Source organism: Cervus canadensis, chromosome 7 (genome assembly GCF_019320065.1).
Source record: "Cervus canadensis isolate Bull #8, Minnesota chromosome 7, ASM1932006v1, whole genome shotgun sequence".
In the NCBI taxonomy this organism is placed as follows: domain Eukaryota; kingdom Metazoa; phylum Chordata; class Mammalia; order Artiodactyla; family Cervidae; genus Cervus; species Cervus canadensis.
This window is the reverse complement of record NC_057392.1, coordinates 10,855,838-10,883,365: the sequence shown is the minus strand read 5'-3', so window position 1 is coordinate 10,883,365 and position 27,528 is coordinate 10,855,838. Positions and strand designations below refer to the sequence as shown.

Genomic DNA, 27,528 nt, shown 5'->3' with positions numbered 1-27,528 from the left:
CTCATTATTTCTAATCATTTTTGCAGTGATCATTAGTGAATAAAGAACAGATTTACAAGTTTATATAGCAGGGCATCTCCGTCCAACGTAAAACTGTTACAAACTTTAGGCAAATACATGTTTCATACGACACTGCTAACACTCAGAGGAATTAAATAAAATTCCAAAACTTGGAAAGCAAATAAAGACAAGACAACTAAGAAGCATTTTCCACCATTTACTCTTGTTATCAAAAATAGTTCAACTCTTCTTGCAAAACAAAAACAAAATAGTACATACTGGACACATACATCACATTTTTCTTCCTATGGCTTTAGCCCACCCCCACCCCACCAAAAGAGACAAAAAAAAAAAAAAAAAAGCCCAACAACAACAAAAACAACTCTACCTGACCACATTCACAGAAAATGACACCAGGATACACTACAAAACAGAAGGAGGTGTCATCTGCTCTGTGTCCAAAGGTTTCTTCTCCATGTCTTGTACTAGGTGAGTAACCATCATTGAACATGCTGTGTGCCAAATCAAAACATAACTTCAGCGTATGTCAGATCTCAGAAAAGATGGTGAACGTAGTAGAAACTGAAAATTTTCCAGCAGTATTTTTCTTTAAATAAGCACTGTCAAAGCAGCAACTCTTCTTTTAAATCATAAGGTCATTTCTTTACAACCTAGTCAGTCCTTGTTGTATTTGGGCTGTGTGTGCTCTTTCAAGCAACTGACTAGATTTCCCTTCAACAGAATGTTTGTGACTCACTTATCTCCCCCATAAAAATTACAGGGAAGACAAGTATTTAAACTGAAACATAGTTTGTGCTTTACATGCAAAAGAGTATTCTAAAGAAAATCCAACTAGCTTCAAACCTACCTAAATGCACAGGCTTCATAAAAAGGCATTTTTATTAGGCCTCTATAAAGAAGTTTCCACAACGAATAGCACCCTATTTAAAAATTTTAAAAAAATGGAAAAAGTATCTTCAAAATAAAGTCTGCGGCAAACTATCAGAGGAAACAAAAAAATCACTTTGAAGTGGCCAATGGCAATAGGTATAATGCATAAATCTGAGTAAGTTTTGGAGCATTATTCCAAAATTATTTTAAGTAAATCCCAATTTCTAAATAAAACATTTGTATAATTTTTTTAAATTCTGTCACATAGTATAGTCTAAATTCAATTACCTTCAGAATAAAACTACTCTTCTCCACTTCATTTATCTAATCAGAACATTGCTCAAAGTGAAGGAAAGATTTAAGAGTTTTTCCCCTAGAAATGAGTCAGACTTAACTAAAAATGGGATTCAACTCAGAAGAGTTTTGTGGCATGAACAGCTAAACATCCACACAGTCTGACAGAATTTCAGTTTGTTCACTTTTAAAAGACAGATTTTTTCAACATTCTAAAGAGGGGCAAATTTTCTTTCATAATACTGCTGATTTAAAAACTGCTACATACACCAGTAGCCAATTTTCATGATCAGAAATGGTATTATGTCAGTACAAAGGTTGAGCTGGACACATCAGCTTTTCAACAGGAGAAACATCAATGGCATCTGAAGGTAGCACTGAGTCTCCTGAACAAACTAATGGCTACTTTTCCATAAAATATGAGCACAATCTTTATGGACTGACTAGATACCACTTCCTTACATTTAATCATAAACTTTGATTATGCACAAAGCATGACCATAAACAATGAGGTTAATGTTATTTTCCTTGCCAAAGTTCATTTTGTATAAATCAGTTGCATCAGCATTTGTTCTCAAACTATGAGGTTCTGTAAGAACTAAGGACATATAGTTGTAGGGTTACTCCTCCATTATCTGCAAACTATTTCCCCGACACTAACACATATAACTTAGCAATGAAAACACTTGATACAAGTGATCTATATGCAGGAGCTCCGGCAAGTTAAACCAACAAAACCATAGCTGCCGTAAAACTGTAGCTATTTTCCTACCAGAGGTAGGTTTAAAGACCCACTGATTTAACAGTCGAATCTCATGTCTATAGCTTCATCCAAACTTTTATCATCATGTGTACTGGCAGCTAAAAACGTCGTTACTGGGGACCCTGTGACATTAATTACACTGGTGCTGGTACTAGCATTGCGCACAGCAATGCTAGTCACATTAATGCCCAAAGTGAGCCTGGTCTGCTCCAAAGCCTTTTCTGGCACAGCAAATGCCTCCAGCTTCTTCTCCCCATTGGCCATATAGGAGTTTTGGCAGCCACGACATATACAATCTAAGCAGGCTTTGCGGTTAGAGTAGCAAGGGCAGCGTTGGCCGCGGCATGTAAGAACACTTGGATTTTGAGTAGCACGCCCACATTTACACCCTTTCTTTTCCTGGGGCTTTTTATACACAGTCTTGGTAGGACTTCCTGGCATAAAATGATGACTGGGAATCTTTTCCTTTACTGTTTTGTCTTTTTTAAGAATACCTGGCTTGGTTTTAGAATGAGATTTCTTGGATCCATGTTCATGACTCTTTTTCATGCTTTTAGTAGATAAAAGCACAGTTTTGCTGATTTTGGGTGTTGTGCCTCCATTGGGAACAGTTGCTATAGGCTGAAGAGAAATTTTGCTCTCCCGTTTCACTGTCACAGGAGCAGATGCCCCCAGTGTTGGGCCTCGGATAATGGTAGAAATTGGAAGTGGTTGAACTTTCTCACTGTCGCTTTCTGACCTGGATCGTTTTCTATTCAGCTTTGCTACCTTCGGAGTTGCAGCTGTACATGATAATCCATGAAGTGCAGGACTGGTGGACATAAAAACATTATGGCTAAGAGATTGGGAAGAAAGCTGCAGAAACGGTCCATTGGATACAGTGGCTTCCAAGTTGGGCTGCAAATTAGGGCAACAAACTTCTGTGTTTGAAACAGTTTCTAAGCTGCGGAGTACTTCCTCAACACTCAGTAACAGAGAGTCACCAGGTTTTATATCTTCACTGAAACTGCAAATATCAATGCCTGTGGAACATAAGTCAGAGGCTACGGTGTCACAGACAGGTGGCAAACTGTCAGACAGATCCTCAGTTTTTATGTCAACAGTGTTACATACATCAATCGTATTTGAATGTTCAGGTGAAGGAATATTTATACCAAATCTATCTATTGAAAGCCCATTGTAAGTAGGCAAACCATTGATAACAGAACTGCCAATAGCAATGCTGAGGGTGCTTTCAGATATTGGAGATAAACTAGCTTGAGGATCAGTTGTGGGTTCTGAGGTTGAAGGTAAGGGGGAATGTGTCAAACACAAAGTAAAGGATGAATCTGAGGGTTTTTCCGTCTCCTCACAAAACAAGGATCCATCATTAAGCAAAGCCAAAATATCAGAAGAACAGTCAACTGCTTCTATTATATCCCGTGCCAATGCAGTCTGTGTTATATATTCACATAGTTTTTTGTAGCAGTTCACTAGGATGCTTAACTGCTTGTTTTCCTCAAACTGCTCATAGTCTTTGCACCAGCTACATGAAGGTTTCATCATCATTTTCTTGCCTTTACAACTTTTGCAGACATAGTGTTGGCAGGTTGAGTTGGTGGGTGCAATAGGATCTTGTAGCAAATGTCCTAAGAGGGAAAAAGGAGGAAAGCAAAAATTTTAGTAAAATAAATTTATAATTTCATATACTGAAGTTGAGATTATAAGTAATCTATTAAAATTAAGATGGATTAAACTCACCAGACCAGATAACAAAACAGGATACAAAAAATGCATCTTACAGGAAACAGAAAAATACTCAATAGCTCACTTCATTTCCATGCTATATTCCCCATTTCTTTATCTCAAACAATCTTCCTCTGTCTGTTTCTCCCCCAAAACAGTATATTCTGGTTCACTTTCTTACTCTCTTCTCCAAAGGCTATAAAGAGGTGGAGACCAGTCACTGAAAGTACAAACTAGGCTTATAACCCTTGGGACCTTAACCTAATGCAACAATTGTCTAGACACTGGGAAAAAGATAAGAGCAAGAGTTAATCCCTATTCTTGTTTCTCTTCCTTAAACTGAATGTTTTGTTTCATACAAAAGATTCAGTTAGGTATGTCAGGCCAACTATTTCCTGGAAATTTTTTGAGGCCTTGTGGGTAGATACACAAGGCCCAGAAAAAAAAAGTTAGTCCTTGCCTCATCAGACATTGTTTGAGGGTATTCATTAATCATCAGTACAAAAGCATCTCCACGAAAAAAGTGTAACTGTAAACCATTTTACTGTATATACTAATCATAAACTAGGAAAGAGATGACCAAAATATAGTTATGATGAAATAGAACTATATTCATTTATTTAAAAAAAAGGAAATACTACTAAATCCTTTTACAGAAAATCAAAATACAATGACAACAAAAAGAACTACATTTAAATGTAGCTTAAAAAAAAATAATTTAATATTGGGCTCAAATTTTTCTGTTAGAATAGAAAATGACCATGGTCAAGTATCCCAAGTACAGCAATATAAAAGTGAAAGTGATTGCCCAACTTGATATAACTCCCAAATTATAAATGACCTATACAAAATGAATCAGAAAGGGGAAAACAACTAGATATAGTCCCTATCTCTACCCTTACTCCCCAAAGAAACAACTGTTCACTGGTTTCCAATTCAGGACAAATAATAATGAACTCAAAGCAGCACTTGTCTTCTCATAAACATTACATAATTTAAGATTGAGATAGAAGGTACTTCTGGTTACAGATAATGAAATCAGCAAACCCTCTCCCTTAAAAGCAACTATAAACCTGAAAATTTTTGACAAAGAATCATTTTCACAACCAAAGACATAAAGCCATCTGAGAAGCATTATGTGTGAAAACCCGCTGAACCTCAGCTGAGGCCAGTGGATCTGTGGGGTTCTGCTCTGGGGCTCCCCAACCACCCAGAGCCATCGGTGTTCACCCTATGAGAACAGGAAGCTGCTAAAATGGAAGAGGATTCACTCCACTTAGTATACAACATACACCAACACTAACTTGAAAGTAGATCACAGACATAAACCTAAACTGAAAGTCAGAAGCAGAAGAAAATGCAGGGAAAAAAACTGTGACTTTGGGTTAGGTAGTGTCAGGTGTGTCATCAAATGCACAAAAAGAAAAAAAAAAGCTGTAAAACATATTCAGAAAATAAAAAAACTTGTGCTTCAGAAATCATCATTTAGAAAACAAGATAATCCACAGATTGATGAGAAAAAAATATTTGCAAATCATACATCTGATAAAGAGCTTATAACATATTTTAAAAACTTCATATAATTCAATAAAAAGACAATTCAAAAATCAAACAAAATCTGAATAAACATCTCACTAAATAAAACATGGATATTTAATAAGCATATGAAAATATGCCAAATATAGTTATTAAGTAAAACTATGGCATACTGCTATACACCTACGAGTATGGATAAACTCAAAATGACAGATAATATCAAGAGTTGACCAAAATGTGGAGAAATCAGAACCCTTCTATATCACTGGTAAGAATATAAAATGATAAATCACACCAGGAAACAGTATGGTAGTTTCTTTAAAAGTTAAACATACATTCACCATACAAACCAGCAGTTCTACTCCTAGGCGCCTACTCAAAAACAAATGACATACATCCATATAAAATAATGTTTGTGAACAGGACTGAACCCAGGTCTCCAGCACTGCAGGCAGATTCTTTACCAGCTAAGCCACAAGGGAAGCCCAAGAATACTGGAGTGGGTAGCTTATCCCTTCTCCTGGGGATATTCCTGACCCAGGGATCAAACTGGGGTGTCTGGCATCGCAGGCAGATTTTTTACCAACTGAGCTATCAATAAAGCCATTCTTCATAATAGACAAAAACAACCCAAATGTCCATCAACTAGTGAATAAACAAAATGTGGTGTATTCATACAAAAGAATAATGTTCAGCAATTATGAGAACTATTGGTACATGCCACATCATGATGAACTTCAGAAACATTACGTTAAGTGAAAGAAGGCGGATGCAAAAGCATACATTGTTGTATTATCCCACTTATATAATGGCTTCCCTGATGGCTGAGAGGGTAAAGAATATGCCAGCAATGCAGGAGACACAAGAGATGCTGCTTCGATCCCTGGGTCAGGAAGACTCCCCTGGAGAAGGAAATGGCAACCCCCTCCAGTATTCTTGCCTGGAAAACCCCACAGACAGAGAAGCCTGGTGGGCTACAGTCCAAAGGGTTGCAAAGAGTCAGACATGACTGAGCAGCTAAGCACAACAATTATATAAAATGTCTAGAAATGACAGAAAAGCAGAAATAGTGGTTGCCCAGGTCTAGGGGCAGGAGCAGGGGGTAATTTTAAGTAGGCTCAATGGAACTTTTGGGGTGATTAAAATGTTCTAACATCATTTCATGGTGATGGCTGCACAGCACTTAAATAAAAACACCTTAAGGCAAGGCCTCTGTAGTTACAGAGTCCAACCTGCTGTCCATCCAATGCAGGAATCCTTTAAGGTACCCTTGGCTTAATCTAAGGAAGGGTACAGAAAATATGAATAGAGAGAGAGACGTGTACATACTTTAAAAAGGATAAAGCATAAAGCTAAAAAATAAAATATGTTACCCTCTTGAGAAGGGGAGACTGAACAAAGTGAAATGACCTGGGATAGCACTAGTCTATTCTGGGCTTAAACTGTTTTGTAACTTCTAACTTGCAAGCCATGTAAATATTTTACATAATTATATAAATGTAAAGGAAACTCCTACCAATCAAAAGCAAAACAAGTAACTGTAATTTATCAAATTGATGGTATAACCATTTAACTATTTCAAATATTAAACTTTAAAACAGAAAATTGACTCTAGTCCTTATATCCTTGTTTTGTTTTCAGAAATTATATTTGTTGCTGATAGTGTTGATAGTTACCATAAAGTGATAGTGTCTAATTGAGGGATAAAGTAAACATTGAAATCCTTGAAAATCCTGATTTTTTAAGTAAGAAGAAGGAAAATGTTATAAGATATGAAAGTTAAAATTTCAGTAGTCCTGAATTTCAATTGGATTTATCAATATGAACTTAAGTTTTTATGTCAGACATACATATTTCCTAGCAATATACACTGAAAAGGCATGGAAACAGGAACCAACCACAGCAGCAATGAACTCAGTTAATAATGCTGAAAAAACAATTTCCTTTTCAAAGGGATCAGGGCAAATGGTGGATTCTAAATCTGTGACATAAGTTAAAAGAGATAAATTTTGATTACCTTATGCTAGAAATTTCACAAGTAAACTATCAAAGATCAGGATAATGTTTAAAGAGACTCAGGAGAAACCCTGAAGAGACTTCCAGAGACCAAAGATGAGAAAATCTGAGCATGCATAAATGCAATGGAATATAAATGCACACCTAAGAAAGTTCAAATCTCTAGAGTTCATTTTTTTAAAAAGGGAGAAAATCAGTTTCAGGATGCTAGTGAAACTGCTCACTGAGTTTGGAAACTAGTAAATAAAGAGCAAGAGCTTTCCCAGCAGCTCCGCAGCACAAGAATCCACCGGCAATACAGGAGACTTGCAGAAGACTCAGGTTCGATCCCTGCATCGAGAAGATCCCCAGGAGAAGGGGACTAAACAACAGCAACAACAAACAGCAAGAAGCAAGTATTTATTCTGACTTACCTATATATGAGCTAAACCACTAAATAACCAAATCATAAGATGAGAAGTTTCATTTTATAGGAATAATATAAGTAATAAAGGAAGAATGACATAATTTGAATATCATTTTAAGGGCTCCTCTGGTGGGTCAGAGGTAAAGAATCCACCTGCTAATGCAGGAGATGCAGGTTCAATCCCTGGGTTGGAATGATCTCCTGGAGAAGGAAATGGCAACCCACTTCAGTATTCCTGCCTGAAAAATCCCATGGACAGAGAAGCCTGCAGGCTTCTACGAGGTCGCAAGAGTCGTACGCGACTTAGCAACTCAACAACAATGATTTGCAAGTTGTACAAGCTAAGTGAAAAGTAAAGATTACCTCTTGCCCTCATTCCATCACTGATTTTCTTTTCAGCAGTCATGTTCATCATGAGCTACCCAGCACCTTTAAAGGTCTGACCCCCTACACATCTTTTGTGTTCTTTGACGAGGTTTTAGACTATGCCTAATCCTGAGAGCTAAAAACGGGCTAGAAAACAGAAAAACTATCACTTATTAATTCATAATTCTACCACCACCGAGTTCCTAAGAACTTCGGCCATGTAGACTCATATTACCTATTGGATTGCCCAACCATTCCTCAACAAAGATATTTGAAATTTTAACTACTATTGAAGATGCCTATCAGCAAACTTGTTTCATGCACTCAGTTAAGTATCCTAATACTCAAAAGCTTCCCAGAGGGTTCTCTTTACTCTTCACGAGAAAGGCAGCTCCAATGATACAAGGAAGGAAGAAAAAGTTCAAAGGCTTTCCTAGAACCAAATGTTAACCATATACTTACTGTATGTCCCTAAGGAAACTCCTCCCTGCAAAATTAAGAAATATCAAATAACACTTTTTACCTGGTAAAAATACATCTTGCCTTAGAAAGTAAAATGGAGAGGCAATGTGCATCAAGAGGAAGTGTGTCACTTACTGATAGACCATACCATAAAAACTAGGACGTATTTGGGAAGAGGTTTAACTTGCTTAGCTTACATCCAGTTTCATACCCACGCACAAAAAGACTTGCTCAAAAAAACACATCTTCAGACCTTAAAAACTGATAACTGACAAAAGGTTTTCTCACTGCACTGACTTGAATTCATAATCAGCGATATATCACAGGAATTACCTTCCTTTACATAATGCAAGTTGGCTCGTAACTAAATGAATTTTATATCATGTGCCCTAATACTAAATGATGCTAAATTGACCCTAAAAATAATAAAGATTAAATTTCATTTTTACTCCTCACAGTAATGAAAGTTACTAGTTCCTTTTTAACTCTCCCTCTCCTTAACTTTTCCCATCCCCAAGTAAGATACTTATAATTTGAGACTTAAGATTTAGTTTTAGATTATCATAATAGCCATTCTGGGAATTTCTGAGAATACATAACTGTTGGCAAGTAATTTATTCAATACCAGAATTTTTTAATGCTCTTGTGAAACTCTTTATTATAGTAATTTCAAAAGCAGAGAGTAGTAAAATCAGCCTTCAAATACCTATCACACAGATTCAATAATTATCTAGATTATGCCACATTTGGTTCATCTACATTTTTTGATATTTAAGTATTTCAAAGCAAATTTCAGCAAGTCTCATCTCTATATATCAGCATAAATCACTACAAAGTACATTTTCTTAAGTAATCAGAATGTTATTACCACACCTAACAAAATTAACTATTTAAATAAATGTAATAAATAAAATGTAAACCAAATTTAGGTTTACCTTAAGGGAAAAATTTTAAAAAACCTAGAAGAGGGCTTTAATTCTGGCATTAAAAAAAAAATTTCAGAAGTTGTATTTTCTCAGTAAACATATTTATGGCTTTTGGGGTAGTCATAAAATGTTCCTTCTTTTAAACAGATTTAACATAGATCATTCAAATCACTACTTTTGCAGTATTAATATACCAAAGCTAAGATTTGTTGCCATGCCCTACCTCTGCCAAGAACCACTGCCAGCATCAAGAATAACAAAGCAGCCTAAGTTTGAGAAAAAGGCCCACAGCACCAAAATAAATAAGCAAACTATATAACTAGGTCTCAAATCAGCTTGCCCGTTTCTCTGTACAAGGAATAGGCACAACTCCTTAGCATAAGCATGCAAAGATATGATTAGTCATGGCAAACTCTTCTAAATTCGTAAGTGATACCAAGTCTGAACAAAGCCAGTGGGAATTCATTCACTTTGGAATACCATTAGTAAAAGTGTATCATACCGTAAAAGTTACTGTCCTTTTTGTTCCATCCCATTCTGGTGGTTCAGATGGTAAAGAATCTGCCTGCAATGCCGGGTTCAATCCCTGGATCGGGAAGATCCTCTGGAAAGGGAACGGCAGGCAACCCACTCCAGTATTCTTGCCTGGAGAATTCTACAAACAGAGGAGCCTGGCAGGCTACAGTCCATGGGGTCACAAAGAGCTGGACACAACTGAGCGACTAACACACACACGCACACAAATTAATAATTTTTTTCCATCCTTTCATTACATTACGTGACTCAACATTTACCTGAATATTTCTCATAAACATGAAAAACTGATAGATGTTAAATCCTTCAAAGTTGACAAATCTGTTACAAATCAAACGAAGTTTTTAAAGTTCATCAGTGTTGGAAATCAAGTTCCTAGACACTCAAACTCTTGGGAGAGACGTCATAGAGTGTGGAAAGTTTATCGGGCAAGGAAGGAAGGGGCAGAAGAACAAATTAGGCTGGGATCTATCACAGCAAAGGCCTCAGACCAACCCCACAGCTCTCAAGCTGAGATGGCTCTTCTAGGTTGTCCTGGCAAGAGAGCCAGGTATTTAATGGACTAGTCTTTGGATGCAAGATACTCCAAGGAAGGGAATGGGTGAGCCTCTCTCTTCAGCCAGCAGCAATTCCCAGGGAGGTCTGACAACCCCAGTAACACTCTCAGTAACTAAGAAAATGAAATCCTTCAGTCCTAAAGTGGGGATCTGAGTAGTGTGTACATGACAACCACTACAATTAGTAATTTTAGCTGTCCCAATCTGATGGATTTTGAGTTTTTAAAAAAAAGTATGATTTCTGCCTTTAAAAATGACTAGCCCATTTTTTAAAGTTATAAGGTGACTAAATATCTAAGATCTAACTCCAAAATTTGATGATACTAAGATATTACGGCAAGATCTATAGTATAACTGAAGTCTTACATTTGAATACCACTGTTGAAATGATAAGCATAATAAGAGTGCTATTTTGTATAATGAAATTTTCTATAAAAGTTTCAAAATAAAACTCAATGAAAGCTTGTATATTTTCACTTGCCCCAATTTTTTCATGATTCAAACTTACCAGCTTTACATATTTAAATATTCTCCCTCTCTCCCCACTGCCCATCCTACCCACACCCACTCCAAACAATACTGCCTTAGTTGGGCCCTCATCATTTCTCATCCTGAATTCTGCAAGGGTTCTCTATAATGTATCTTCCTGACTTAACTTCACCTGCTTCCATCAGTCCATTTTCCATACCGCCACAGAGTGACGTTTCTAAAACACAAATCTGATGATCTTTCTTCTTTACAAAATACTTCACAAAGGAACAGCTAAAAACACCTTCAAGCAACCTTTAAATCCCAAAGTCTTTGGAATGACATATGGCCTTTCAGAATCTAGCCCCTACTCATCTTTTTCCCAAAAATTTTGTACCATTAAGCTTTCTCCACAACTCCATACTCTATTCTCACCTGGCCATTTCAAAGCAAGCAATGCTTGCTTACTCATTCCTCTGTGATTTGCTCTTCCTATAAAGACCTTCTTCATTCCTTGCATGGTAAACTGTTTACTTTTTAAGAAATGACTCGACTATGACCTCCAAGAGGAACCTTTCCTTAACTGCTACCCCTCAGTTTGTTCAAAAAGGAGTCTGCACATCATATTATAGCACTTATCACACTATACTGTCTCACTAGGTCTCACTTACTCAAAGCCTGAAACAAACTTATTTATCTCTGTATCTTTAAGCCAGTGTTGGCACATAAGCCAGCACCTAATAAATGTTCAATGAATGAATCATAAAAAGCACATTAGAGTTGGGAATGACCTTGGAAATCAACTGGTTCCACGGCCTCATTTTAACCAAGATGGACTTCCATACAATTACATAGCTAGTTACTAGCAAAGAGAAATAGAAGCTTAGTCTATTGATTCCCAATCTTAGTATTCTTTCTACTTAACAGGCAGCATCCCTACATCTGCTATTAAGTCCATGGCATCCACTGAGACCATTTTTGTTTTCACTTATCAAAAAGAGTAATTACTGAAATTGGGCCATAGCAGAATCAACCCCTACAAGATGTAAAACGTTTTGAGGGAATGAGATACAGGACAGGAACGGGTACTGGCAGTAAGGAACAGTGAATGAGGCAGGAAAAGTGAAACAAAGGGGAGAATGGATGACCAATAATAGTTTGGTGAGGGTGAGGAAATCTTTACTGCATAGAAACTGGAGCTACAAGAGTCCTGCCTGGATTCTCTTATACACCAAGCTCTATTTTTAAAGTTAATATTAAATGTTTTAAGTGAACATACATGATAAAATAAAGCACTGTATTATCTCCTCTGTGAAGACAGCCCAACAACAACAACAAAAAACAGACTACACATCAGTCTATGAATTTACAGCATGAGAAATCTTAACTAAAGACTATGTGTATATATGGTAAATGTTTTATGTACATAACATTAAGTATATAAAATAAGTAAATATGTACATATTAAAACTCATCATTAGGATGAGCTGGTTTTTGTAAGCAATGTCACTTTTGACAGTATTATAATTCATCTATAAAAGTGAAGCTAGTAGTAGCATTAAATTGATGCTAATGGACCCCAGTATATACATACACCCTATTCTTCCTGTGGTGTGAGAATAACTATGCTGACTTTGAGTTATATCCATTCAGCCTAGATTCAATCTCCAACAGCAGTATCAAGGCACATATAAAGACTGGGAGAGTTCTCAGCCTTATTAACACCATCCTGAGAAACCTCCACACCGTGCAAGTTAAGTGGAGGAAGAAGAAATGTGTAGGCTAAAGCGCAAAAGAAAGACAAGGCAGAGGCCAAGTAAACTTGTACACCCACAGAAGCCAGAAACAGAAACAAGGGAAACCGGGGCCAAGGACACTCGTATAAAGTGTTGGACTGCATGCCTACTATCTAGAACTTGTCTCAATGTATCTGGAACACTATGGCCATTCTGATCGCCTAGACCACCTTTCAGAGACTCACCTTGCTCGTAACAAAGCAATCCCTTTGGGTCCTTTGCCCTGGACCTGTGACATTCTGGACTAGTTCTGTACTCAGTTGTGGCTAAATGAAACTTTTTTAAAATAAATCATCTCTTTTACTGTCTTAGCTGAAGAGAAAAAAAAAAAAAGACTGGGAAAATATACTTCTCCTACTGATGTCAATAACCTTTGCATAATCAATCAAAGGTTAATAATCTTTGCATAATTCAACCTACTGATCTAAGTATCCCCATTCTTCACCTCTTCCAAATGAAGAATTAATTGCTTAGGCTACCTTACAATTAAGAAAACATTCCTCTTTCCTTAATCACTTAAGCAGTAACTTCTAAGACCCAGCTCTGTGCCAAGCACTGTGCATTTAATAAAGAATACTTGGACCTTTCTACATCACTGAATTATAGCACCAAAATTACACCCCAAAATTAAAGACATAAAGTATGTTTTGAAACAATATTAAGAGATCTCCTAGATACATAAACACATGGGAATAATAATCTGGATTCAGTTAAGAACAAAAACTACAATACCATAAAAAGATCCTATGTATCACTTAGCAAATGGGCATAGATGAATTAACTTTCAGACAATTTAAACTGTTCTTTCTAAAACTTGTTACTAGTCTTATAAAACCTGTGCCCAATATGCCTTTTTCAAACATATTTTGAAGTCTAAACCTCTTACAAATCTTTTCATTAGGCAAAACTCATGAGTATGAGTGCTACTATGAAGAATCATAAGCACAAATCAAAGAGAAATGAGTGAGATTAGAGAACCCTCTTAAAAAGACAGCTCCATTTTCCTCTTGGCAGAGCTTGCTAATCCAGGTCTGTTTTTCTTCTTTAAATTTTTGATTAAGCAGTGCTTAAAACATGTTCCTTTAAGGTTTTGCATAAACCTATTTTAGTAATAAACTAAAAAGCAAATTTTTTTTTAAAAAAAAGCAAATCCATGCCTCAAAAAGTCAACAAATCCAAACAAATTAAAATTTCAAGGAAATTATTAGTTCTTTAATTAAGCATTCAAGCAGCTATGTCCCAAACCACCATTAGCCCCTGATCATCTAGATTTCACAGAGCTGAAAACTTTTCTGTAAAATATCTAGCACAAATATCCATAATTTCACAGTATGACAGAAAAAGGTGCATTTTAAAATCAGGGAGTATGAAGATAGGTATGGATTGATCCCTAAAAATGGTGACACAGAGAGATGTATTTTGACTGCTTGATCAAGTAATTATTTTAAAGTTCATTACATCACTTTAAATAACTAAGCACTACTTTACTGAGAGACCAGTGACATAATCACGTACACCAGGGGAGCGGCGGTGGCGGGAGTGTGGTAAAAAAAAAAAAGACACAAAATCTGCGTTTCCAGTTTTGGAAAAAGGATTACAACTAGTCTGCTGAGTAATGAAAAATGCAAATCAACTGTTAAATACTGCAATTTTAAAAGTATGAATGTTACTCAAGCCAACCGGTCTACTGAACATCTGAATAATTAAACTTCAGAGCTTCTTTAACTTTTATGTCTTTAGTCAATGTAAAACTATGAAAAATATTTCCTGATACTCTTGGTTATGTCAGTAGTTGATACAAGGTAAGCAGGCTTCACCAGTCAACTGCCATTATAAACTAAAAGACCAAACACCCACCATAAATTACTAAATGGATGATATATAAACCACAGCATAGTCATAAACTCAAGTCATGCCTCATTTCACATTCTAATAAGAAATTAAAAGAATGCCAGACATCATTTATCTTATAATTATGTAGGGGAGACTTTTATAGAGTGTTTTGTGGTTACAGAGCACTTTTGCAATATTCTGTTATTTTCATATTTTAGCAAAGCCATGATGATCTCTCATTAAATTATTAGCAATAAGATAAAGCAGACTAGTCAGGCACAATTGATTCATAGCTGCACAACCAAACATTAACCGAATAAATCAATATAAAGCTAGATCCAAATTTCCCAAATTGGTGTTTCATTATATCAGGATGCAGTAGTAGGTTTGCTTTAATACCCTCCTGGAAAGGCATCCCAAAATCTACAGCAGTGTCTTAAAACTGAAAACTGTCAAGAAATTTGCTTGCTTAATATTGTTGTTTAGTCGCTTAGTTGTGTGCAATTCTTTATGACCCCATGGACTGTAGCCTGCCAAGCTCCTCTGTCCATGGGATTTCCCTGGCAAGAATACTGGAGTGGGTTGCCATTTCCTTCTCTAAGAAATGGATCATCCCAACCTAGGAGTCAAACCCACATCTTCTGAGTCTCCTGCATTGGCAGGTGGATTCTTTACCACTGAGCCACCAGGGAAGCCCGTGCTTAATATGGCATTACTTAAATTTATTGGCACATACATATTTTTAAAAGTACACCTATAAAACCTCACACATAAGGAGAATTCAAAGACAGCAGTACTCTTATTCAGAGATTAGTATTAGAATTATGTAGATGGCCTTCTCCAGATTGACTCAATACTGCCCAGGAATATGTATTTTGAAAGAGCTTCCTAACAAATTCTGATCCACAACCAGGATTAAATATACTTTTATGATGCCATCTTTCACAGGAACAAGAACCTGGACAATTTTCTATCAGTTAAGAAATGTGATTAAATGGTTTCAAAAAAGAAAATTTTTAAATCAGAGTATTATCAGAGATTATACTATGAGTTCATTTTAATAAAACATACAAATTTTGACTTCCCACTAACAAGGACTACATCTTGCTTTATTTAAATTATGTAAGAAAATGCATTTTGGCAATGTATCTTTTTTACTTTTGGCCCACACCACACAGCATGTGGGTTCTTAGTTCCCCAACCTGCACCCCACAGTGGAACCCCGGAAGAAGCACAGCGTCCTAACCACTGGACTGCCAGGGACATCCCCCCAACATCTATTTTTAAATGACTTGTTTGTAGACTCACAAAATGTTAAAAACATAAACTAAAGTTTAATACATTATACAAGGACAAAACTGTAAATGTGACTTGGTATTTGGAATTTATCTTTCACTAGAAAAACTTTTAGTGTTCTGTTACTAAATGATAGTGTTTGGTACTTACAAACACTTCAAGTAACACAGCAAGCGTAGTCTTTATTCTCTAAAAATAAAAGGCCAAATATATATATATCCTGGAGTAGGAAATGGCAACCCACTCCAGTATTCTCGCCTGGAGAATCCCATGGACAAAGAAGCCTGGCGGGCTACAGTCTATGGGGTCACAAAGAGTCAGACACAACTGAAGCGACAGAATATACATACATATGTATCACTATTTTTTCTTGCTACTATTTCTTCTTGGATAATTATACTCCGTTAATATACAAGATATTAACAGAACACATAACAAACAGAGGGGGCAATAATAATCATGAGCCAGATACTTAAAATCGTCAGTGTTTTTGTGTTCCTTGTTACCTAGTATTTCAATAGCAACTTAATTTTCTTAATGTTTCTTGTCCCTAACCAATGGTCCATTGAGTGGATATACAAAGAACTGAAAAAACTAAAACAATATTACTAAGAATTAATAAAACATTAACACATGACTAAGTAGTGGAACATCCAACATCCGTTGGATCATCGAAAAAGCAAGAGAGTTCCAGAAAAATATCTACTTCTCCTTTATTGACTATGCCAAAGCCTTTGATTGTGTGGAACACAACAAACTCTGGAAAATTCTTAAAGAGATGGGAATACCAAACCACTTGACCTGCCTCTTGAGAAATCTGTATGCAGGTCAGGAAGCAAAAGTTAGAACTGGACATGGAACAGACTGGTTCCAAATCGGGAAAGGAGTACATCATGGCTGTATATTGTCATCCTGCTTATTTAACTTATATGCAAAATACATCATGAGAAAGACTGGGCTGGATGAAGCACAAGCTGGAATCAAGATTGCTAGGAGAAATATCAGTAACCTCAGATATGCAGATGACACCACCCTTATGGCAGAAAGTGAAGAACTAAAGAGCCTCTTGATGAAAGTGAAAAAGGAGAGTGAAAAAGTTGGCTTAAAACTCAACATTCAGAAAACTAAGATCATGGCATCTGGTCCCATCCCTTCATGGCAAACAGACGGGGTAACAGTGGAAACAGTGACAGACTTTATTTTCTTGGGCTCCAAAATCACTGCAGATGTTGACTGCAGCCGTGAAATTAAAAGACGCTCCTTGGAAGAAAATTTATGACCAACCTAGACAGCATCTTAAAAAGCAGAGACATTACTTTGCCAACAAAGGTCCATCTAGTCAAAGCTACGGTTTTTCCAGTAGTCATGTATGGATGTGAGAGTTGGACTAAAAAGAAAGCTGAGCACCAAAGAATTGATGCTTTTGAACAGTGATACTGGAGAAGACGCTTGAGAGTACCTTGGACAGCAAGGAGATCCAACCAATCCATCCTAAAGGAAATCAGTCCTGAATATTCACTGGAAGGACTGATGTTGAAGCTGAAACTCCAATACTTTGGCCACCTGATGCGAAGAACTGACTCAATGGAAAAGACTGATGCTGGGGAAAATTGATGGAAGGAGGAGAAGGGGATGACAGAGGATGAGGATGGCTGGATGGCATCACCAACTCAATGGACATGAGTCTGAGTAAACTCCAGGAGTTGGTCATGGACAGGGAGGCCTGGCGTGCTACAGTCCATGGGGTCGCAAAGAGTCAGACACAACTGAGCAACTGAACTGAACTGAACTGAAGTAGTAGAACAATTTAAAACCCTCACAACAGACAGGATTTGGCAAAATTATTCACTAGTATGGCACACAATTTGGTCCAGTATTCATTTGACATCTCAAACTGCCTCATTTTAAGGGAAGAAAAACAGCTATTTTCCCTTTTCTTAAATAATGGAAAACTTTTACTACATGAGGTCTTCCCAGGTGGCTCAGTGGTAAAGAATCAGCCTGACAATCAGGAGACCTAGGTTCGATCCCTGGGTTGGGAAGATCCCCTGGAGAAGGGATCGGCTAGCCACTCCAGCATTTTGGCCTGGAGAATTCCATGGACTATATAGTCCACGGGATCGCAAAGAGTCGAACATAACTGAGCAACTTTCACTTCAGTTCATTTTACTTTACTTAACTACATGAATACTAGGAAACACCTGCTTGAACCCAGTTCACCAACACTGATTTGGGAAAGTTGTTTTTTAAGTCTATAGTGGTGAGCGCCAGTGATCTGTTCATAATGTTTTATGGACTCAATGCTTTAATATCAAAACTTGAGATGAAAACATTGAAGGTATCTTTCAGTGCTCCCACAGCTTTCAGAAATAACCCTAAGTTCTTTAGTTGTGTTACAGCACTGTCCAGTAGAACTTTTTTATTATTTTAAGGTTTTTTTTTCCCTTCTATTTCTTGGCCACCAATAGTATGCAGCATCTTAGTTCCCCAACCAGAGACTGAACCTGTGGTCCCTGCAGTGGAAGTGCAGTGTCTTAACCACTGGACCACCAAGGAAGTCCCAGTAGAACTGTTTTATGCATAATGATGGAAATATTTTACATGTGCAATAAGGTAGTTGTTACCTACACGTGGCTACCGAGCACCTATGATATAGCTAAGTGTGACTAAAGAACTGTATTTAAAATTGTCACAGCAGCTAATGGCTGCTGTATGGGACAACATAGGTTCAAAATATAATCTGATTCTGCTTCCAGACAAAATGGAATGATCAGACTTACTCTTCCAACTGAAACAAAAACTGGACAAAACAATGGTTTTCACATATATCGTCCAATGGATTCCACAGATCCCTGAATGGAGTAACAAACAAGCTGTCCCAGCTTACTGTCTGGAAATAATGTTCAGGCCACAGTACAAGGAGGGAGAACCAAGACAAGGTACAGGGGTCTCCCTGAGCTGAGAAGACAGAACTGGGATGCTAAGGCAGCTAGACTTCTCAGGGAGGAGTACACCAGAGATGAGAGAGCTGCACAGTGAAAGAATACGTGCTCATACATGGTGCTTTTCAAATCCTCAGCTGAGTAATAAATGATTAGCACATGTTTATGAGGAAATCACCCCAGGATGGATAGAAAAACTCCAGAAAGGAGCAAAAAGAACAATACCTGTAACTCCAAAGCAGCAGAACAATTCTTACTCCCACCACCTAGTGTGGGAAACCACATAATTCACGAGGCAGCAGAGTAGCTAAAAGGTTCTTGCCTCAGTAGGGCAGAAAATCAGCCCCAAAGGCTGCTTTGGTTATCCCTTAAAAAATAAAAAAAACAAGTTTCAAAGAATCAAGGATCAAACTATCTGCTGAGTAACTTAACCTCATTCTCAAGAACAAACCTCAAGAACAGTAGAAAAACACCCACCCACAAGGTAAAATTTTACCAACAAGGTACAATTCACAGTATCTAGCACCCAATCAACATTAACCAGGTACGGACTTGCCTGGTAGTCCTGTAGTTAAGATTCCATCCACACTTCCATCGAAAGGGGCACAAGGTTCAATCTCTGATAGGGGAACTAAGATCCCACAACCTGCATCCACGGCATGGCCAAAAATACATTTTTTTAAAAAATTAAGTAGGTATGCAAAAAAGGCAAAAAAATATGACCCATGCAGAGTAGAAAAATCAAACAGCAACATAACTAGAAATGATAGATGACAGGATTAGACCAGAATATTAAATATAAATTTGATGTTGATCAACTATGTTATATAACTAAGACATTATATATCTTAACTATATTCCATACGTTCAGATTTGTTTTATGCACCTAAAAAGCAGAACTTCAAAATACACGAAGTGACAGAAAACCCCAAAGACAAACTGCTAAGTCCATAATCACAGCTAGAGATAACAACATCTCTTAAAAATTTACAAAACAGAAAGTCAGTAATGACAGAAAAGATCTAAACAACACCATCAACCAACTTATGAAAATGCTTTAATTGACCATAAACATTGTCAACCAATAACTATCCCAAATGCCAGACAAGATAAAGCAACACTGATCCTTATCCAGATATGGTTTCACAAAATAATTCAAGATCCCAACATTAGAATTCTATGATTCAAAACAGGGCTATTTTGCAGAGTAAAATTTATCTCCCTACCCCAGAGGTATTCAGGAAAAGGCTTGGACGAATTTTCAAGAGTATTACAGAAGGGATTATTTGATGTGAAGAAAACGGCTTTAAAATTTATCTTCCTTTCTGTCTAAAGCTTTATAAATTCACATTAGGAAGAAAAACCTTCCATGTAAAATCTATGTAAAAACTGAACTGGCAAGCTCAATGACATCATTAAAGGATCCCTGAGACACTCAAGATATTCTGATTTAAAGAATATGCCAGCCATATCTTATGTCCTATCTTGAAAAAACTGACTCATAAGCTGGTCAACCAACTAATTAATTGTGGAGGGGATTCAGAAATCCATCACAAGGATACCTGAATTGGAATGCTCCCTTCTCATTTTATAATCCCATATTATATATGGACAGAGTCCCAAGTTTCACAACAGGAGTGTATACCGTGCTCTGTAGTTCAATCATGTCTGACTCTTTGCAACCCCATGGACTGTAGCCTGCCAGGCTCCTCTGTCTATGGAATTTTCCAGGGAAGAATACTGGAGTGGGTTGCATTTCCTATGGCAGGGATCTTCCTGACCCAGGATCGAACCCACCTCTACTGCATTGGCAGGCAGATTCTTTACCACTGTGCCACCTGGGAGAAAAGGAGAGAGAGAGATTTAAACTTAAAGGTGGTCTTGTCTGGTGGTCCAAGGGTTAGTTAAGAATTTGCCTTCCAAAGCAAGGAACATGGGTTCGATCCCTGGCTGGGGAACTAAGATCCCACACACAGTGGGGTAAGCCCACATGCCAAAACTACTGAGTTCACACTCTACAACCCAAGAGAAGCCATGGACATGAGAAGCCCATACACTGCAATTAAGAGTAGCCCCTGCTTGCTGCAACTAGAAAACAGCCCTTGCAGCAATGAAGAACAAGCTCAGCCAGAAATATAATTACTTTTTTTAAAGAGCAAATGCTAATTAACAAACAAACTAAAGTCAACATACACAAAATATGCAGGCTATAAGACTAGATAAAAAATAGCTTGACAAAGCCAGATGTTTCTGAGCAGAAAGGCAATGAACAAGAAAAATTCTGCTGAAATATTATGGAGTCAGAACAGGGAAAAGATGAAAATGGCCACGCATACAGTAATTTAAGTGAAAAAAAATTATCTGAATTAATTTCCTGACATGAAAACAACAAAAAGTAAACTTTAAAAGAGAAAAGACAATAACATAAACTAAATGGATAAGAAGAAAAATCAAAGGTGATGGACACAGAGAAAAATACAAATTAGAGTAAGGATTCTGAAACACTATCCTTTAAAATAAAAGATAAAATTTAATCAGAACTCACAAAAACAAATCAAATCATACATTAAAATAGCCAGGTGGACTCCAAGAGAAGATAATACAATAAAGCATTAACCAATTAATGATGGTATACTATCAATGCAATGAAAACCAGGAGTGTAAACAAGGACTGAATGTTCAAATTAATTTGAGGGAATGAAGACCACAACCCCAGGAGTCAAAAGCTATACTATTTGTTTTACTATACCAAAAAGTGTATAAGATCATTTTAAAATCAAGGTCCAGGAAAGGGCACAAAACTAAAGTGTTTCAATTTTAGCCTTTCCTAAACACATTTCCAATAAAAATATAATAAAATAACAATATATATAATAACAGTTCCTCACTAGTCCCAACTCCCAGGCATCATCAAATCATTACTGTTTCATCCTTCTCCCCAGGCCCACTTGGTCCTAATTCCTATCTTTTTTTTTTTTTTGCCAGTAAACAACTTAGTCTTTTATTTGCCCAAGGCCAGCTGTTGCAGGCACTGAGGCCCCAAGACTTCCAGAAGGGATTTGGGGAGGTCGGGGGGAGCCATCCTGCCTCCCAGGTGCTGCTTCCTGCAGGAGATGGGAGAGTAGATAAAGTGTATTGCACCATCAAGTATCTCCTCAATTTTGTGTGTGTGTCAGTTGCTCAGTCGTATCCAACTGCGACCCCATGGACTATAGCCCACCAGGCTCCTCTGTCCAAGGGATTCCCCAGGCAAGAGTACTGGAGTGGATTGCCATTTCCTTCTCCACTAATTCCTATCTTAACTGAAACCTCTCCCAAGTACCTGACAAGCCAGGTTTTATCTGTAAAATTTAGTACTTTTATAAATTTAATGGGAGGAAATATCTCATTTAACCCATTCACAGTGAAATATGCCTAGCCAAAAACAAAGTATACTACAGTATATATCAAAGAATTAAAATGTTATAACCATAAAGACATTACTTTGCCAACAAAGGTCCATCTAGTCAAGGCTATGGTTCTTCCAGTGGTCATGTATGGATGTGAGAGTTGGACTACAAAGAAAGCTGAGTGCAGAAGAATTGATGCTTTTGAACTGTGGTGTTGGAGAAGACTCTTGAGAGTCCCTTGGACTGCAAGGAGATCCAACCAGTCCATCTCAAAGGAGATCAGTCCTGGGTGTTCACTGGAAGGACTGATGCTGAAGCTGAAACTCCAATAATTTGGCCACCTGATGTGAAGAGCTGACTCACTGGAAAAGATCCTGATGCTGGGAAAGATTGAGGGCAGGAGGAGAAGTGGACGACAGAGGATGAGATGGTTGGATGGCATCATCAACTCGATGGACATGGGTTTGGGTGGACTTCGGGAGCTGGTGATGGACAGGGAGGCCTGGCGTGCTGCGGTTCACAGGGTTGCAGAGTTGGACACGACTGAGTGACTGAACTGAACAATAAAGAGGACAAAATTTTCCCTCTGCATTATCCTAGAGTGTTGCCTCTTCACTCCCATCACTATTCAGGCCTCTACAGCAAGGATACATATTATACTTCCTAATTGAATTTCACCCTACTCCAATAATCAATCCTAAATTCCATCCCCAAACTAATCTTTTCTAAAATAAAGTTTTGATCACATCACTCTCCTACTTTAAAAAATATTTCTCAAAGGTAATAGGGATTTCCAAATTCTGCTCCCCATATTGGGGGGAGGGGGGGAGTAAATGCACATTACAAGGCCCTGCCCACAAAGATTTCAATTCAATCAGTTTGATAACCAGGAATCTGTATTTTAACAATCTCTTTCAGTGGGTTTGATTTGGTGACCTATAGAACACTGTGAAAAAGAACAAGTCATATGGTAAATGTCAAACTCTTTAGCCTGACATCAAGGTTCCCTCCCACAAAAGGCCCCTGAGTTACCACTATGGGTCACAGATGGACTCTCCTACAAGGGCTCATCAGAAATAAACTTGATTTTCTGCATCCTAAACAAGCCAAATGTTCTCTCTTAAGTCTTGAAAATGTTCACTTTTCACCATTCCTCTTAGCCCAGCTCAAGCCCCAAACTTCCTAGATCCCACTGCTGCTGCTGCTGTTTAGTCACTAAGTCATGTCCCCGACTCTTTTGAAATCCCAAGGACTGTAGCCCGCCAGGCTCCTCTATCCATGGGATTTCCCAAGCAAGAATAATGAAGTGGGTTGCCATTTCCTTCTCCAGATACCTTCCTGACCCAGGGATCTTCCCTGAAGAAGGGAATGGCTACCCACTCCAGTATAACTTACCTGGAGAATTCCATGGACAGAGAAGCCTGGCAGGCTACAGTCCATGAGTTGCAAAGAGTCGGACACAACTGAGCAACTAACACTTTCACTTTTCTCCAGGGGATCTTCTTGACCCAGGGATGAAACCCGCATCTCCTGCTTGGCAGGTGGATTCTTTACCACTGAGCCACCTGGGAAACTCTTGCTGCTGCTGCTGCTGCTGCTGCTAAGTCGCTTCAGTCGTGTCCGACTCTGTGTGACCCCATAGACGGAAGCCCACCAGTCTCCCCCAACCCTGGGATTCTCCAGGCAAGAACACTGGAGTGGGTCACCATTTCCTTCTCCAATGCATGAAAGTGAAAAGTGAAAGAGAAGTCGCTCAGTCATGTCCGACTCTTAGCGACCCCATGGACTTCAGACTACCAGGCTCCTCCATCCATGGGATTTTCCAGGCAAGAGTACTAGAGTGGGTTGCCATTTCCTTCTCCAGGGGATCTTCCCAACCCAGGGGTCGAACCCACGTCTCCCGCATTCCAGGCAGACGCTTTACTATCTGAGCCACCACACTGTTTCTGCCCTGAACCATTACTACATTTTCAGTAGGTTTTATCATATGACAAAGGACTGTGGATCAAAGCTATTCTCACTCAGCATCCACAACAATGCATACTGCATCCTTTCCCTAAGGCAATTTCACTGTACATAAACATAATCCGCCCACAATGCAGGAGACCTGGGTTCGATCCCTGGGTCAGGAAGATCCCCTGGAAAAGGGAATGGCAACCCACTCCAGTATTCTTGCCTAGAGAATTCCATGGAAAGTGGAGCCTGGCAGGTTACAGTCCATGGGGTCGCAAAGAGTTGGACACAACTGAGAGACTTTGCCTTTTCAAACAAAATCAAGTAGGAACTAACACTTTAGAAATAACTTTAGAATACTAAAATGGTAAACTGCAAAAAGGAGATTTTTTTCTTAGGAAAAGAAACCAACAGTTAAATATATCTAAAATAAGAGTATCTGCCAAAACATAATACTAAATAATTTTCTCCCTTTGGCTTCCCCGATGGCTCAGTGGTAAAGAATCTGCCTGCAGTGCAGGAGACGTGGGTTCAATCCCTGGGTTAGGAAGAGCCCTTGGAGGAGGAAATTGCAACCCGCTTCAGTATTCTTGCCTGAAAAATCCCATGGAGAAAGGAGCCTGGCAGACTACAATCGAAAAAGTTGCAAAGAGTTACATGGGTGACTGAGCAAAGAATTCTTCCCAGATCAAAGAGGCAAACTTAAGTTCCAAGAAAAAACTGGTAAACCAAATTCTGCTTTAACCCCAATTAGGGTTGCCCAAACTTTGACCCAAACAGCTATTCAAAAACAAGTTGGGGGCGGGGGGGGGGAAGGACCACTCTATTAATTTCTGAGGTTTCTTCATGTGTTACAAAGTTAACATGTGAGTATTCTAGTATAATGCTTGAGACTTGGTATAAGTGCTTCTAACACACAATAATTGCTGGTTTACTTTATCTGTCTTCCCCATATCACTGAGTAACATATGGTTGGGGCTATGTGTCTTAATTCATCTTTTATTCCAGCACTGAGAACATCACAACTGATTAATAAAGATTTTATAAGCAAAATGAAAGATTTTCAAGATTTAAAAAAACAGTGATCTATGGCTGATTCATATCAATGTATGACAAAAAAAATAAATAAATGCTAACACAGTGGTAAAAAAAAAAAAATAAAAATAAAAAAACAGTGATTCTCCAAAGAAATACAACTGCCAGTAAGTATGTGCAAAAATCATCAATCTCCAGAGAAATACAAATGACAATAAGAGATCATCTCACACCCATCAGGATGGCTACCAAAAAAAAAAAATCAACAACAAAACAGGAAATACAAGTGTTGGCAAAGACATGGAGAAACTCACTGGAAACCCTGTTTTGCCAGTAGAATTGTAAAACAGTACAACCACTTTGGATAACTCAAACATTCAACAGTGGATGAATGAATAAAGTAAACATGTGCTATACATACAAGAGAATTATAATTCTGCCTTAAAAAGTAAAGAAATCCTGGGACTTCCCTGGCTGCCCAATAGTAAAGATTCTGTGCTTCCAATGCAAGGGGTGTGGGTCTGATCGCTGGTGGGAGAACTACCATCCCACATGTGCTGTAGCCAAAAGCTGGAAAGAAATCTGACACTTGAACCTTGAAGACGTTATGCTAACTGAAATAAGCCAGTCAAAAAAAAAAGAAATATAAGACTATATAATTCTAATTATATGAGGAATCAGTGACAGCAGTCAAATTCAGAAAGACAGAAAGTACAGTGGTGGTTACAAGGGGTTGGGGGGAAGAAAGAAAATGGTGGCTGCTTGTTAGGCACAGATTTGCAAGACCAAAAAGGTTGTGGAAACCTGTTCCACAACAATATAAACATATTCAACACTACTGAACTATACATTTAAAAATTGTTAACAGTCTTCCCTGGTGGTCCAGTAATTAAGAAACCGCCTGCCAGTGCAGAGGACACAAGTTCGATCCCTAGTCTGAGAAGATTCCATGTGTCTTGGAGCAACTAAGCCCACACGCCACAACTACTGAAGTCCACTCACCTATAGCCCATTCTCCACAAGAGAAGACACCTCAATGAGAAGCCTGCATACCGCAATGAAGACTAGCCCCTACTCACCACAAATAAAGTCACGAGAAGCAACAACGATCCAACACAACCAAAAATTAACTTTTAATAAAAAGGTTAAGGTGGCTAAGTTTTATATTTATATTATGTGCTTACAATAAAATAATTTTTACTACAGTGATTCTAGATACAAGAGAAAATATACTATCAAATGAACTCACAGGTGAAACAAATATAAATATAAAACATTAGTATAGGGACTTCCCTGGTAGTCCAGTGGTCAATCATGCTCCCAATGCAGGAGGCCCAGGTTCGATCCCTGGTCAGGGAACTAGATCCCACAGGCCACAACTAAAGATCTTGCATGTCTCAACGAAGATGGAGGATCCCACGGGCTGCAACTAAGACTCTGCACAGCCAAGTAAACTAATTAAAATTTTAAAAATTAGTGCAATGCTTACATTATACAAGTGGCTTTTAATTCAGCCACTGTCTAAAAGGTAGTTTAAAATAAGTCAGTCCATGCTACATGTTCAAACTTCATTTTAGAAGATTCTTGCTATTTATGAATTGTTTACTCAGTCAAAAGACAAAGTATTTCTGCTTCAAGAATCAGAATTCCATAATTGAAAGAGATTCTTGAGATCATCTACTGCACTAATTCCAATATGGTCCTACAAACAACACCAAAGTGAGACAAATAAAGAAAATGAAAGTTGTCTTTCATAAAGTTAAATCTATTTAATTTTAAGGCATATACTTTATTCTGAGAGCACATTCTTCCTACTTTGAACCTTGTTCTATTTAACGGTAATTTCATCCATTCAACAATACTCGTTGAGCCAGTAACTATAAGGTGCAGGGCTACAGAGGTGACCAAGACCAGCAAGATTCTCGCCCTCAGGGAACCAACTACCTTGTAATGCAATGTGAGAGTAACAGTAGAAAGAAAAGATAGGGCTTGGTTTTTAAGACTGTAACATTCAAAACAAAAAGTTGGACAGCCTAAGTCAGTGGTACTATTCTCCAGCCCCTTTCTATTTTATAAATGAGAAACTGGATATCCAAAAGTTTCACAACTATTCAGTAAAAGCCAAAACCATTTCGATTCTAGAATTTAAAACATCAGGGAAATATTCATGTCCCTGAGTAGAGATGTGACCGTGATTAATTTACAGGACACCAAATAAGTCAGAGAGTAATATTTTTCCACTTATCTTGTCCTTCCAGTTCTAACAGTATTTGATTCTAACATATCAAACCTATTACACCATTTGAGGACTTAAAAGCTTAACAAAAAAAAAAAAAAAAA

The 27,528-nt window shown here is 37.9% G+C and overlaps 1 protein-coding gene across 1 annotated transcript in view; it reads right to left on the bottom strand.

Annotated features, from left to right (window-relative positions):
- Nucleotides 1–204: 204 nt before the first annotated feature.
- The window catches only part of MSL2 (MSL complex subunit 2), a 32,722-nt gene continuing 5,398 nt past the window's right edge, over nt 205–27,528 (bottom strand). The window contains exon 2 of the mRNA XM_043474341.1: nt 205–3,576. Coding sequence (XP_043330276.1) covers nt 1,985–3,576 — 1,592 coding nt within the window. The 3' untranslated portion in view covers nt 205–1,984. The remainder of the gene's footprint in view (nt 3,577–27,528) is intronic.